The sequence below is a fragment of the Athene cunicularia genome (assembly GCF_003259725.1).
Source record: "Athene cunicularia isolate RWA chromosome 17 unlocalized genomic scaffold, athCun1 chr17_part1, whole genome shotgun sequence".
Classification (NCBI taxonomy): Eukaryota; Metazoa; Chordata; class Aves; order Strigiformes; family Strigidae; genus Athene; species Athene cunicularia.
Genome location: NW_020799122.1, coordinates 10819780 through 10835869, shown reverse-complemented (window position 1 = coordinate 10835869; position 16090 = coordinate 10819780). Strand labels below are relative to the sequence as shown.

Below are 16090 nucleotides of genomic sequence, written 5' to 3'. Positions count from 1 at the left end.
AATTACACGGTGTCTTTATTACTAGAGACTTTTAAGCATCACTCAAAAGATTCAGTGTGAAGATCAGAAGCTTTATTAGCAGGTGTTTCAGTTCTTTGTGGCTTTTGCAACAGGGAAAAGGGAATGTTTGAAATGCAGAGCAGTCTCTTATTTTTAAGAGTATCAGACTTTACAAAGATATAAAATAGATCTGATATAAAATCTAGGGAAACTGTGAGCACATGCACGTGTGAGAGACTGAGAGGTGCAGAATGGCAGGAAGGGATAATCTGGACAGTACGAACGTCTCCCTGAGTCATAAGACCTGTGTAAAGGGGAGGTTGGCAGTCTGGTTTGTAAAGAGGAGCTAGAATGGGTCCCATCCATCCACTGCTCGCTTAAAGAAGGGAGTTGGGCTGACGGCAGGACTAACTGGCATCCTACTAGCATGGTCCAACTGCCACTAGGACAGAGTCAACTTTGAGTGACATTTAATTTGGGCTAGTTGGGAAGGCTGCAGCCCCATACTTTGTCAAATTACCACTGATGTAGTATGGTTGTAGCGATAGTGGAGTGTGTATATGGGTATGTGCTAACTTCTGAATTAGTGCCCGTGTAACTGCCCAGCTGCACTGGGATGTGCCTGTGTGTACCTATTCCTGTTTCTGGGAAAGTGCTTGAATAACACTGGCTTTCTTCTTCTAGGATAATGCGGGAGCAGCCAAGCGTAGTTCTCGGTGTGGCCCACACTGTTGTGAAGAGAATGTCCCCGTTTGTTAGACAAATTGACTTTGCCCTGGATTGGATGGAGGTTGAGGCTGGACGAGCTGTTTACAGGTGAGATTTGGACAAAATCTCTGTTGTCTGTTGAATATTTAAGTTAAGGAGCTGTGCTTCCCTGGTGATATATAGAACAAGAAACTCATTGGTCTAAATTTATCAACCATTCCATCAGGCTTACATGTTTGCCTATTTTGAGATTATTTTCTTTCTGCAGTACCCATTGACATTGCTTCAGTGTCTTGTCTCCAGGTGTTACTAAAATTCTCTCATAGTATTCCTCATTCTTTTATGTTCTCTCAGCAAGCTTTTAAAGTGACATAATAGATTAAGACACAGACAGTTATATGTTCTGGTAGAAGTTTCTACATTTTCAGGGCATGAACATTTATTGCTCAAAGAGTTTTTCAACCTTTCTAAAATAAACAACAAAACTCAAAGATAATTCAGTTAGGGTTATTCAATAGTAAATTGAAAAGAGGCACTGCAATTGATGTTTGAGAGGTGGAAGTTGTCCTTGGGAAAACTTAGTTTGGATTTTTGTACTAGGATACATTTGAGCTTTTATATGGTTGCTGCAGTGGTGAGAGAATAAAGGTCTAATTTAGTATGTGTTCTATATAATTGTAACTTTAATTTTTATAACTGTACCTGCAGCACTAATGCCAATGGAACCTTTGTGCATCAAAGCAGTCATAGCTGTCAATGCCTTATCAAAATCTTTTGGAATTCCTTGCATTAGTTTTAACTCCACTACCAGAATCAGTCACTCAGGTTGGAAAAGACCCTTGGGATCATCGAGTCCAACCATCAGCCCTACTCTGTGGCTTTTCATCCATGTACTAAGTTATGCTGGAAATCCACATGCCAAACAGCACTCTTAATCATGCAAATTGGGTATAGTAAAACCTTCCTGATTGATAGATGATGTCACCGAAAAGAATCCAAATGCTGAGCCACTTAGGGGGTTTTCTTTTTGACCTGCAGAATTTTCATATGCATCCATATTAACCTTGCAGTGACAACAAGCTCCAGCTGTAACCTGTAATAAGCCTGTTGTCTCCCCTAGAGGCCACTTGCATTCTGGTCATCTCTTTCCAGACCTAATATTAACCAGTTGTGCAAAGCATGCACATTTAAATGTTAAATATATTTCCAAGTTACCTTTTAACAGATGCCTGTTCAGTTTCTTGTTTGCTTGTTATGTTTAACTGTTGGTTAAACATTTTCCTATGTCCTCTAAGCCAGGTAGGGAAAGATGGTCAACTTATTAAAAGACTGTAGAGGCATTTGCTAAGCAAAGATGCTTTACTAAGCCTCGTTGTTGATTATTTTTTTCTGCAGGCAGGGTGACAAGTCAGACTGCACGTACATTGTGTTGAATGGTCGGCTTCGCTCCGTCATACGGATGGATGATGGGAAAAAGCACCTGACTGGTGAATATGGCCGAGGAGACTTAATTGGAGTGGTAAGAGCAAGTTTCAAAAAGGAACTGTTCAGCTGAGCAATTGGTATTGACTCCACACTAAACAAACAAGATCTTGCTCTGATCAGTTGTGAAAGCCCTTAACTAAGATTAGCAAGTTGAAAAGCTGGAAAATCCCTTTTACCCAGAAACTTTATGTAATAACAACGTGAATGGGATTATAGACTTGGTTTAAAAAGAAAGCTAACAAAAAAGTCACAACCAAACCGAAACGTCCTATCTTTTGTGATATGGGTTACTTTCACATTAAGAGGAGTACAGCCTGTTAGAATAGTTCAGGAAGAATTGTAGAAATGTGCACTAAATGGTGATTTGGATAAATTTAGTTAGAAAGATTCAGTTTGGCTGGGGTCCTCTGGAAGTGTCTAGTCCAATCTCCTCCAAGTTAGCAGAGCTAACCTGAAAACTGCATCAAGGTGTTCAGGGAATGTGTAGTTATTAAAGTTACTAAAGAAACTTTTTGTTTCAAAATTGTAGTATTTATGTTTAATTTCTCTGTGTTCATTTTTTTTCTCAGCCCTAGTTAACAACTGAAATAGGAGCCTTACATCCTAAAAATAAATTACTTTTTTGATTTTTCTTTTTTAAATTTAAAATTAGAAGGTTTCTGTTGTTCAGGCCCTCTTCCTTTCTGAGCTGAAAACTAAACATTTCATACGTATCTGGTTATAGTTAGAATTAGTGTATCTGTGAATAAAGAAAACACGAGAGTTGGTACTGTGGGAAGAAATAGGGATGAAGAGGAAGGAGGAGTACAAGGCTTTTTCCCTCTAGAGAGCTGATTTAGGGTTATGCTGATTGCAAAAGGTGATGTTTTTGAAAATGGCATGATCCAGCACTTGAGCATTACACCCTGGTATATGAGGTTCTCTTGCCTCTTTCCCTTGGTCACTGCCTGGCTCTAGCTGGGGCTGGAGTACAACATCAGCATGTGAGACCTGCTTCTCTTTGGTGGCAGATGGGTCACAGACCGGTATCTGCATTGTAAAACGTTTGTGACAGAGGTCTCATGTACTCCGAGAGACTGGGAACTGACCTAACATCTGAGTTGTTTTTCTTGAGAGAAGTAAAAAATTGTCTTGTAAGGAGGGTGAAGTCTCTGGACCTTTTCAGTGTCTGTTCACAGCTCATTTTCACTTGCCTAGTAACTTTTGAAATAAATTGTGTATCATTTGGAAGTGACTGAAATGGAGCAGAAGAAGCAGTTCTGGTGACAGCCCAGCAGAAGACAGTGGTGGTCTGGGCTGATGACTGCACCATATTCGTTGAGTTATATGTGGACAGTATTTAAGGATATCTTCCCAAGATCACTGCTGCTTCTGGCTGAGGAGTTTTGTTGGCTTGGGACTGTGTTTGGAGAAGCAGGTCTATTCCTGAGTGTGCTAGGCACACTCACAATTTTTTTTGCTTGTTTTTTCTTTTTTGGGCTACCTCTTTAGGACACTTCATTAAAGGTAAAATGACATGGTTTGACAGGAATGAAAGCTGAGATCTTTTGTGACTAATCATGCTGGTATGAGGCCTTTCAGTGTGTGAAGAAGGGTTTGTCAGCTTCGACACGTACAAGCATTTTCCTGCTCGTTTCCCTGCGTTCTTTCGCCAGAGGTGATCTGCAGCTTCACTGTCAAGCTTCTGGAGTTTTGCAGAGCTCCCAGGTTAAAACAACAGAGCTGCTGTTCTCCTTTCTGAAAGTGGTTTTGAGTGACAGTGGAGCATATGGTCTAAAATCTACCTCCCTGTACAAGCACTAGTGCTGCTTTTGCCACATGCTTCACGCTGGCTCAACTGTTTATCTGGTGAGGAGAGGGAGGTCACTTTGGTGGGTGGACTGGGATGTGGATGTGTTCGCTGGAACAGTGTCGTGTTTGCTGGTGACTCCCTAGGCATGGACACAGAAATACCCATATAGTTTATGTCTAAACCATAAGGCACTTTTCTGGATCCCTGTTATGACATGAATAATTTGAAGACTTTTGTGACTCTGTGGACGTCATCTACTCCTTCCTACCCACAGCTCCCAGGCCCACTGACTCATGCTGCCATTTGTTGAACGAATCTCAATGCTCTGGCTGTCTTTTGAAAACATGGGGGAGGATTTGTAAAGATTGCCAAGATTAATGTAGCCGTTGTTTGCAGAGGGCATTAGTAAAATGACATTTTTCCTTTTTTTTTAAGATTTGTTTATAACAGATCCTGCAGAAGGGGATAAACCTTTAAAAACCTGCTATAGGGTTGGGGTTTGCCCTGAAAGTAAAGTAATTGGAGGGTTCTAGGTGCTTGCAGGGAATGAAATTAGCAGTTGGTATAGGTAATTGGTATTTTGGTCAACTGGTGGCATGTTCCTCCCTGAAACCCCTCCAAGACCTGCCATGTAATTTGGAACTGTGGGCACTCACAAAATACAAGAGTCCTGTAGTTGATGTATTTTTGTTTATTGCCTTTATTTCAGAACTTTACAAATGCTGTGTGTCATATGCATAAGAGATGAGTATCTGCCATTTCTGCTTTCAGAAGAAAAGCACTGAAAAATGAAGGATTACAGACAAGATGTTAATTTTCAGGCATGTGTGTGTGCTCCTAAGGCTAAACTTGTGGCTCGAACTGTTTTGTTCTTTATAATGACTCAATGGCATCTGTTTCTGAGGTCTGTCAAGTCAGGGGGAGAAGAACAGATTAGAAACTAAAGTTTGCATTCCCTGCGTAGTTACTTGAAGAGCTGACAAGAATAGTTGTCAGGGGAAAATGATCCCTACTCTCTGGGTGCCTTTTTGGAGGGATGCTGCCATCTGCTTGCTGCTGCTGACCCTATTGGTGGGCAACTCCAGTTGCTGTGGGGGTCAAATCCAATCAAAATTTTGATTGAAGGCCTTTCAGGTAGTTTTTAAAGGACAATGATAGATCTGTTAGATCATTCCCTCACATTTGAAATATAGTTGACCACTTGAAAGACAGCTGATAGAAGTCCTGACCCATTTTGGGGGGGATCTTTTAATTTGTTGGTGCTGTTGCTACAGATGCAATTATGGAAAAATGTTGAAAGATTAATTTTATTAAATCATTTCATGTGAACTAAAGGATAACTCTTCTAGCATTGTTTCTGCCATGCCCAGTGTCCCCAGAGGAAATCGGAAAAGCCCATTGTGTGTTGACAGAGTGAAAGGGCTTCTCTTCACCAATTTACTTGTTTAAAATGCTTATATTAGTCTCTTTTTTTTTTTTTTTTTTTTTTACAACCTGCAACATAGGTTGTCCCATATGGGTTACAGCTCCAGGCATCTGTTGAGATGGGTGTTCTTTTGCTTTTTGCATTGTTGGAAGGACACTAGTGGATGGGGAGAAGGGGGGGGGGGAAACCAGCAGAGCTATTTTGCAGAATAAGCTCTTGTTGAATAAGTTACTTGTATACTGCCTGCTCCCTTCAAATATCTGGACATGATAGAACTTTCTATGCAATTGACTCTTTGTGCGAGTCAACGCTTTGTTTTAATGAGGTACCTGAAGAATGGCTGCAGTGTTGGTAGGATGATTAAATGCCAGGCAGTTCTTAGACACCTCAGTGACAGCTGTTGAACTTAAAATATTTTTAAAAGCTGGGCTCTTAGGTAGTTTAAAGCTAGATTTTACTGGTAGCCACCTGCATCATAAAATTGTTGTCTGCAGTATCTTATCATCAGTATCTTATCAGCAAACCAGTCAGATTTCAAAAATGCCCTGCTGAGGGGGAAAGTTGCAGCAGTGTTTTGGTTAAGTCAAGATCCTTTCTGTTTCTCTTTAAAAACCAGAATGCCCCTTCTTAGTAGTAGTACTATACGCAGTCCTTTTTGGGTAGCAAAATAAGTGCAGAAAGGCATTTGTGCACTAACACTTTCTTTTAACGCAGGGCAGCATGAGTGATAAATTGTAGGAAAAGAATCCTCATCTGCTGGTGCTGCAGCATGCCAGTTCCCCTGTAGAAAGAAAGCACACTTTACCTTCTAGAAATAATGGATATTTAAAATGTTTTTAGATGTTAAGCTGTTCATCTAATTAACACACTTAAATGTGCATGCCATTTTTCTCTCTAAAATTCTAAAGAAGAATCTTTAAGTGGCTTATGATTTCCTTGGGGCTTTGGAGCATTGTACTTTTGAAATGTAACACTGTTAAAAATCTTTAATTGCTGAGTAATCCTCAAAGGAAACACACCAGTATCAGGATTACACTTGTCAGGCTTTTGTTCTTTATTAGTGTTAGTGTTATCATACGCCTCTGTCTTTTGACAGTACCAAAGCCAGTTGAAAATCATTGTACACTTGACAACCATGCTAACACTGGGCAAGTTCTACTCTGTTAAGGCTGGTTTACTTCATTTTTAAGTGTGTGAATGTTTTTTGCCGATTTCTTGCATATAATTTTTTCAAACCATGACTTTGCTAAAGCTTTAAGTTATTAAAAAAATATTTCAGGTTAATTCAGGTTAGTGGTGCCTCAGTCTGGGCATAGCTGATATCTGGGAATTGGAGACAGATGAGGTCCAAGAACCGAGCTGGAAGACATGGCTCTGGGAGGAGGTGTTCTCTTTCCATTTCTTCCACTGTCTGTCTTGGCAATACATTACTGGGAATTATTATTTGCCTAGCAGCATCTTAGGTGTGAAATTGTATTTCAAAAAACCAAACCAAAAAAAAACCCAAACCAACAAACAAAACCCCAAACAAAACATAAACCATACAACAGCAACCATCCCCCCCCCTGAATTTACCAGCAGCAAAGCAAGACAGAGGAAGCTCTGAGAAATGAGTTCACATTTGCACAGCTAAATTAGTGTCAGTCTGAAATTAGAAGCTCAGTGTCCTGATTTCCAAACCTGTCTTGAGGGTGTTTTTGGCTGAGTTCAAGTCACAGATCTGAGCCATCTTAACTTCAGTTTTCTACGAGCATCTTCACTTATGGTGCGAGTGCCAAGTACTGTCTATTTTTTTTATTCTTCTACAACTATTCTTTTATCCACAACAACTTATCATTTATTTGCCTCAAGTTCTAAACAGCTGATAAAAGTAAGAGACCATTCATAAAAGAAAATTGTTGTGGTACTTACTGTTTAGTGGTCTCATTGCTGACTGGGAAAACCACAGGCACAGTTTTGACAGGATCTGGTGTTAAATTATCTGGCATTAATGTTATGTGGCAAAGTACCTGCCACAGATAAAACTTGAGAGCTTTATCTCCTTGGCCAAATTCTTTTTAGAGAATGTTAGGATCTTTGATGGCAGATAGTAATAAAAGTTGTGACCTGCTGGGTTTCAGATAGGTGGACACTAGCAATGATATTACCAGAAGGAAGTTCAGCTGGAAGCAGGAGTGAGTCACAAAATAGCTTAAGAAATGACAGAAATCAGGAATGGCATGAAATCACCTATCAACGAACTCTTGATACAATTTCTGATCCCCCCCTCATGATAGTCTTCCACTTCCCTTGCTCCATGCTACATCAAACTAGGCTGGCTTGTGAATGGCAAGAGTTAATATGGCATCCCCTTTACCCTTTGCAAAAGGCACAAGTAAGCTGCTAGCAAAAGAGTTGTTTTTTTTTTTTTAATTCCTGATTGTAACTTTTTGTCAAGCATCCTTAAGTAAGAGCCATTGAGTGAGAGATTGAAGTGTGATCATTTTCATCATCATGAAAATGCTTGGAGGCCAGCAAGCGGTGGGAAGCAGGGTCCGGCAGAGGTGTCAGAAAGTATTTATGGGGGAAGAATCAGCAGTGAATGATGGGGAAAGGATATGGCTGAAGTTCCAGCCAGACGTGGTGTTCTTGTTGTATGAAGCTGAGTCAAAGGCAATCAGATCTCTCTCTTGTTGGAAAATGATTGAGCAGGTCATCATGTTCTGTTACCTTGTCTTCCATTGCTGAAATCCAGGTATGATCTCACCGTAAGAGGAGCATGCTGCACACCTGCCAGTGCTCTTGCACTTACAGATACTCTTCAGTAAATTTGATGGATTTTTTGAGTGCTTTGTATGTGTGCTTCAGATAGCTTTTGGTATATTTTTGGTGGTGTTTTGACTGTAATGTTGGAGTAGGGGAACAAAATTTGCATGCAGCTTTCCATCCTTTCTATAGCCATGTGTATGTAAGGAGTGAAACCTAAGTACAGTATGTAGGAGTTCTATCAGTTCCTTTCCCCAGCTATAATCTTCCCCTTTACTGTCCCTTAATGATGTTCGCTGCTGCAACAGAACTGTCATTGCACTGCTACAAAATGCAGGCTCAGTCTTTTTGGGAGAACCTGTAGCATGACTCTCAGTGCATTAATTACAAAAGGTAGCAAGCTCAGATTTAATTTTTATATGTATTTTATAACACCAAGACGTGTGTATATATGCAAGTATTTTATGGTTTTTTATATATATGTTTTATGTCTTTTATGTTTTTATATATATAAAAATAAAAATGAGGGAGGGAGGTTTGTATTCTTCTTTCTGTGCAGCAGAAGTGCTGGATGTCCTCAGTCATGGGGTTAACTTGGCACACAAAAGATTGCAGAAGGTGGTTGTTAGAACAACTTTCAAGAGTACATGGTGTACTGCATTCATCCGTTGGCACCGCTCCCACAAATAGCATCGATTTGCAGCATGTCTGGTTGTTCTTCCCACTCATTCATTGCTTCCAGCAGTGTCTCCTCCTTTGTCCTTTTCTGATACAAACAAATTAATGTTTTGGATCCTTCCAAAGTGGCGGCTGGAGGAAACACCTCTGAGATTAGCGTCCTCTGCTGCTTTCGGTGCAAATGAGTTGAAGAGGGGTTTGAGGGCAGCTTTTTTAAACCAGGAAAAAAAATGTTGGTTCCCCTTCATGTAACACTGATGTTATACTGTTGTCCTCAATTGCAACAGCAGTATCTCCTGTCCTTGCTGAATGAAAACACTGCCCTGAAAATCCACACCTGTGTGCGTGTGGCTGGTGCCTGCACCCTGCCCGTGCTTGTGTTGGCCGTTGGGGTACGGGTGTGCTACCTGGTACCTGTGCATCTGACTTGTTGCCTGTCCCTTTCCTGGAGCCTCCTAAACTATCAGCAGATGTCAGTGTTGATATTTCTCATGTCTCCACGGGTGCATCCGTGCTTCTTTGCACAGTGTATTCATCCCTGCCCCTCCTGTTTCCCTCTGTCTTGCAACGGTCCTTCCCCAGGGCCTTTGGGTCAGCTGTTGGTTTTGTGCAGTGCCTGGTGCTGTTCGGGGTGGATATTGTGGAAGGAGAGAGTGAGAAGGAATTTGGGCAGATGGACCTCTGAGCTGTTGGCCTTTTCAGTGGGGAGCTGGGGTGTCTGTGCGGGCTTGGGCCACTGCCACTGCGGTTGTGCTGGGAAGTGTCTGTCTGAAATGCTGCACCTCTGCACAGGATAGGCCGTGTCCCCTCTGATGCTGCTGGTGGAAGCTACACTTGTGTTCAGGAGAAGAAAATGCCTTTTTACTATTTTCGTCCGTTAGCAGAGTTGTCACTTTTTGTTAGGCGTGATGCTGCTTTCACTGAGGCACGGCTGGATGTGTCCTGACCGATCTCCCTGGCGTGCTCTTTTGTAAGAGGGTGCGTGTTTGTGGGCTGCTTGTGTGGACATGGAAACATGAAGCCTACAAATATCGGGCTAACTGACAGGTGTGACTATAGATTTCATTAATGAGGATTTGGGATATGAAGATTTAAACTACATAATTTAATAATCCTCGGGATCCGAACCTGCTTCCCGGGGTCTCGTTGTAACTGATGCTTTAATTTCTGTGGCTCCTCTTCCCTCTTACTGTATCATGTCCAGGGGGTGGCAGTACAAGGGCCGAGATGCAGGGTACCCTTGGTGTGGAAAGAGTACTACTTTTTGTGAGCTGGTAGCAAGGAAAAGGGGAGGAGGGAGGGTGGTGTAGGGGAGGATACTAGCCAGAATGAAGAGAAACTGTAAACAGTATATCACAAAATGGATGGGAAGGGAACACACAGAAAGCCACAAGAGTATATAAATGTGCTACTGGTTGAAGGCCAGGGGAGAAAGGACCTGTGACTGAACATGGCCCTGTTGGCTTGTGGTGCTAATTCATGCTGGACCTGGCTACTCTTGCACTAGGGTATACTTGAAAACTCACTTGCAAAGAAATCATCTACACAAGAAACTATTTTGAAATTATTTGCATTTTACTGTCGCTGACTATTAGTAAAGTCACCCAATAATTTGTTGAAGTGAGGCTGAATTTGTATGGAAAAGCAATGTTTTATTGCCAGCAGATAGACTCACATAAACCAGCCCCAGTTCTGGTCAAGTCCTTCATGAAGTCTCAGAGACACTTGAGGCTAAGCATGAGAATAACTGTGCTTATTGCACTGGGGCTATGCACACACTTAAGCAAATATCTAAAGTGGGTGTAGCTTAAACCAGAATTTGGAGTAATTAGACCAGCTTGCAAAAGACGACACTTGCTAGTTTTTACTTTCCAACTGTGTAATCTGAAAAGCTGCAAGAAGAACTGTTAGGAATAACTGTTGAAAATTAAGTCAAAAGAGATCATAAGTATATAAATTGCTTTCCTTCCTCATTTTAAAAGATTTACAGTAACACTTTTTATTTGTAAAGAACTTGTAAGCCAGGGTTGTGAATGATCTGCATTGTACGTGATGGATGCGTTGTACATGTTTTTGTCACTATTTAGTGCTGAACTAAGAGAACATATAAGGACCCTAGCTATCAGAATTAACTGAAACAGTTAAAAGAGCATAGGTCTGTTTGTAGTTGGGTTGTGAGTTGAGGGGCTTTTTGTTAGTGTTGGAATCAACAGAACTGCAGCAGTGCAGGAGGTATCATCTCTTAGGGTAATAGTCATGTTCAATTACAAGAACCACAGAGTATGTAACACTAAATTCATGCAGCTCTTGGAGGAAATGGAAGTAAAGGCAATGATAGATGGACAGATTCTTGAGGGTGTGGTGGAGGAAGAGGGGAGATGTGATGCTTGCTGTAAAGGAGGAGGGAGCCAAGGGGTACACCTCGGTGACAGGTGAGCAGTGAACGGAACATGTAGCATTTGTGGATGGCTGCTAAAAGCAGGCATAGCAGTCGGATTTTAAACAGACGGATTTCAAAGTGGGAATAACACTGTAACATAGGTCTGCTGAATTTACAATATGAGGGGAAAGTGAAGAATGCTAGATAAGATGGCAAGGAGAAGAATATCAGTCAGACAAGGCAGAAGAGGTGAAAAAGAAGCTCAAGCCTTCAGTGAATTCCAGGAAAACCAGAGGATTGTTTTGAGAGAGAGTAAGAGCAAGGATGGCACATGGGTGAATATAAAAATTGAACGAGAAGGCCAGAAATGGGCAGTGAGGCAGAACTTTAGAGGCTTGTTACTAAGGAGAAGGAATGGACATTATGGGAGAAGAACCAGAGATGTACTGTTGCCTCAAGCAAAACATATCATGTTGACTTGAATTTGAAAAGAAGTGGGAAAGACTCTGCTGAGTCTTTCTTGCACTGGAGCAAATGTTCTAGCTGTGTTCATGCTGGCACAGGTAAATGATGATAATGGTAGTCTGGGAAGGAGCTCAAAAGAGAGCCTTGGGTGGTTATATATACAAATATATGCTTCCCCCCTCTCCTGTCAGGTTGAATAAAATTTGGAAGATGATAATAAAACTGTTTCTTAGAATATTTATTTATTGATGATGTTATGGAGGTGTCTCTGGTGTTTGTTGCAGCTGTGGTGGGTGATCAAAATGTTAAATTTCTTCATGACCAAGGAAATATCTATGATGTTAATCTGAAGGCAGGTGGATTTTATTCATATTAACATTCAAGCTAGATCTCTAAGTCCTGTACTATTTACAGACCTGCAAAAATAAGAAAACTTGTTCGAAAGGTTCACTGTACAGAGCAGCCCAAGGATTTGAAAGTGGTTTAGGATTTAAGATTTACATACTCATGGTGCATGAAACTTATTTTTTTCGACGTGAGAAGAAAATAACTGTGAATAAATGACATCTCAACAGGTTTATTCAGAATAAATACAAAAAATAAAGGTATCATTCCCTGCATTTGCGTGATCTGTAACACCGTTGGTGTTGCAAATGCCACTTGCTCTGGAGATTTGAATGGCTCTTTGTGAAGGAGGTTTGAAAAAGGTCTTCATCTCCCCTCTGATCTGCCTAGGGAACAATTTGAAAAGACAAATTTGCAGTTTGGAGAAAAAAAAATCCCCGAGGCTTTGTTTTAAAGTTAAATTTTAATTCCTTTTTTTACAAATCTCATCTTTTTATGAAAGACTTGTGAGCCCTTTGGAGCACAGTTTATTTTATGCATTCATATATCACAGAAAGAGTGGAAAAGCATGTTAGACAGTTTGAGTGTTTTTCTTTATACAAATTAAACTCAATCGGGTGATGACTGGCTGAGAGGAAAGGTTTTATTTTAACATTGAAACTTCCACCCTGCTTTCAGGATAAGGAAGCTCAATTAGAGAGCCAAGAACAGTCATTAAAAGCTGGTAATATGGGAAAGAGATAAGATGTTATGCAACCATTTGGGGAACCTAAAGGGGACTTCTTTCTCCCTAATTGTATGCACAAAGATGGCATGACCTTTTTTCCTCTTCTATATAATTAATTTAAAATGTGATTACACAAAAAACATCCCTGACATCTGAACAAAAAACAAAGGCTACATCTTGCAAAGTGTTGCTACTTTAAATTTACTTGTGCAGTTTTTCATGCATAGCAATTGGTGTTGATTAAACTCTTCTGCCCTAGCTAGAGTTAATATTAGCAGGCTGATCTCAGTTTTCTGGACTAATTGCAAGTTTGAGATCTAGATGTTCTGGCTGTCTGAATTGTCTGTTTGGTGCACATGTAGTCTTCCAAGAATGTACTCTTGTTGGAAGTGGGGTCGTGGAGTTGTTGGTTTTAAATTAGTTTTCTTGTGCTGCAGACAGAAGTACATGCCTGGACACCTGGCACAGCTCAGCCCTTGTACAGGGCGTTAGATACATTGCATTAACTTTTTGTGTGTCTGAGTCCCCAGTTCTAGAATGAAAGCATTGCTGTGTTGGAATTTGCTTTGGAACAAATAAATATAAGCTTTGGAACAAATTCTGAAAAAAAAAACAAACAAAAAACCCAACCCCAAAACCAAAAAAACCCTAAACCACCCACCTCAAAATCAAAGAAACAAAAAAAAACCTTATCAAAGCCTCCAACCCCAAAACAAACCAAACAATGATAAGCTGATATATTATGTATATATTATGTAGCTGATATATATATTATTGTGTTTCTTTTTCTACTGGAAAACTTAAAATGAAAAGTCATGTTCACTTTTATTCTGTCTATGAATTGCAGTTAGAGTGAGGAATTTTTAATTTGTGTTTTACCCTTAGTGATTACAGCTGCTACAGTGACAACCATTTTTTTTTTTTCGAAACAACTGATCTATGGATTTTAAACCCAGTAAACATTGCCTGTTGCTAAAACTTGCAAAACTGAGCGCCAGGCTGTTTCTAAGCAATTAAATGTTGTAGCTCATGCCTGAGCTCTGAATGACGCCATCTCGCCTAGCAGGCTATCTCATTAAGCATGCGAAGATATTTCACCAGGGAATTTGATTTCTGCATTTCAAAACAAAATAAGAGCTGGTGGCAGGTCCAGGGCTCTGCCGATGGTGCAGTTGGGGATTCGGGGAACAGCTGCGTTTTGCGGAGTAGGCTTTTAGAAACCAGGTTTGTTTATATTGTGTTAGGTTCTTCCTGTAAAGGACAAAGTCTTTGTATTAATTTTCATTGTGTAATCATTTTCTATTACTAAACTTCTACTCTTCATAAAATAAATGTTTCTAGGTGAAATAATTGGGCAGTATTCAGGTAGGTGTGTGCTGTCACACTTTCCTGTTCACACAGCACAGGTACACATGCATATATTAAAACCCAACCAAACCAAAAAAACCCCACAAATACAAACCCCCAAAATCAAACACAAAATCAACTGGAAAAGCTAAGCTCACTTCCAACCAAAATGGGCTGATTTGTTCCTCATTCATTTCTCTGATTTTTAGGATTGATTAGTGCAAGGTTGTTGGTATTCAGCTTCTGAAAGTAAAGTGAAAGTGTTTCAGGGTGGTATTGAGGAAAGAAGAAGGAGCAGTAGGGAAGTGGGGTATTCCTGTGTATTCAATGGCTTTATTACAATTAAATGTGATGAATTAGAAGATGTGTTGTTGTGATGGTGAGCTCATTGTGTGCCTCTGTTCTGGCAAGCATTAAAAGCAGTTCTGATCCTCACTCTGGAGATGTGTGTGAGAGCTTGCAAGAGCTCAAACAAAACTTTCTCTTGTAATTCTGTCTATACGCTGCTGTGGGTTCTAGTTCTGTGAAAAACTACAGCTGTCTGATAGCAGAGGATGTGCCTGAGAAATTGGGGTTAAATAGACTCTAATACTTGTTGCAGGTGGAGGTGCCTTTGGTACCATCCTCTGTAAGTGCCCGTGGCGGAAAATAATGTTGTCTGTGAGCGACAAGTATGACAGTCCAGTTCTTGGGAATTGTTCACTTTCTTCATCCTGAGATTTGAGTTTTGCGACATGTTGGGAATTACCTTTAATGTTTTGGCTATGAACTCTTTCAGGTAGAGGCATTAACCCATCAACCTAGAGCCACAACAGTACATGCGGTCAGAGACTCAGAACTTGCCAAACTCCCAGAGGGAGCACTGACATCTATCAAACGCAAGTTCCCCCAGGTAAGAAAACAAAGTATTTTCTGTCCATCTCAAAAGATGTCTGAGGAGCTAAAACTTCCCATTAGCACAAAGTCTTCTGGGTTGTTTGTATGATTGATGCATACTGAGAAAATATTTTGTTCTTTTTACCTTCCTAATCTGATCTCTTCCTTTATCTTCTAATCAATTTTAACATGTTTTATTGCAGAGATGGTTTGTGTATCTGGAAGAAGTTCATGCTAAATGCAGACCATGCATATTTAGCAAGGTGGAAATCACTTAGTCCTATTGATAGTAAATGAAAGTTTGACTTGTAAAATAACTTTAAAATGTTGTTATTCATTTGTCTTGCTCACTGGGACTCAAAGTCAGCACTTGGTTACATGTACCTTTATTTCCAGAGCATTGATATTTGAGGGTTGGTTTTCCTCTTCCTTGTGTTTTAGGCTGTCAGTCCTCATTCTGTAACTGTCAGATCTGTCCGTGTCCTGAAGGCTGTGATTGCTCCCTTTGAATCCACCAAATCATCCATCTTCTTTAATTCACTTGACATTATACCTCTCTCCTGCAAATCTGGAGACTGACAGACTTGCAATTTAATTCTTTTGTCACTAAATGCATCAGGGACATTATACTAAGCACTAAATCATTGCACTAGCCTTAAAGGCAGTTCTTTAATGCTGTTACTTTAAATTATTTCTGATTTTTCTTTTTGCTGTCTTTTAAGGCCTACACTTATTTTACCAGATTTCTTTAAAACCCTTGCAAAAGTAATAAATCTAATTAAAATACTTTTACTTTCTTAGGATACATAATAACTTTTTTGAATTTTTTAACTGTATAATATAATGCCTGTATTCATGCATTCCCATGTTACAAAAACTGTGGGGTTTTGTCTGTGTTATTGCTAGGATAATTTCACCATTGCAGTAAGTGTTCAGAAGTTAAGTCAATAAAAAATAATCTTCCTGGTTTCTGCCTAAGCATTATTTTTGCTTAAATGTTTCTGAACTTATGCTGTGGGTTGTCAAGGCACTCCTGTTCTCTGGATGTCTCTTGAATAGTCCTCCAAGTCTGTTCTTCTCTATTTAATGTAACAGATTTCCTGCCCAGATTTATGA

The 16090-nt window shown here is 40.1% G+C and overlaps 1 protein-coding gene across 1 annotated transcript in view; it reads left to right on the top strand.

Annotated features, from left to right (window-relative positions):
- PNPLA7 (patatin like phospholipase domain containing 7) overlaps nucleotides 1-16090 on the top strand; it is a 125872-nt gene that overhangs the window by 35590 nt on the left and 74192 nt on the right. Inside the window, exons 18-20 of the mRNA XM_026860308.1 lie at nucleotides 685-816; nucleotides 2104-2227; nucleotides 14877-14990. Of these exons, the coding sequence (XP_026716109.1) occupies nucleotides 685-816; nucleotides 2104-2227; nucleotides 14877-14990 (370 nt within the window). The remainder of the gene's footprint in view (nucleotides 1-684; nucleotides 817-2103; nucleotides 2228-14876; nucleotides 14991-16090) is intronic.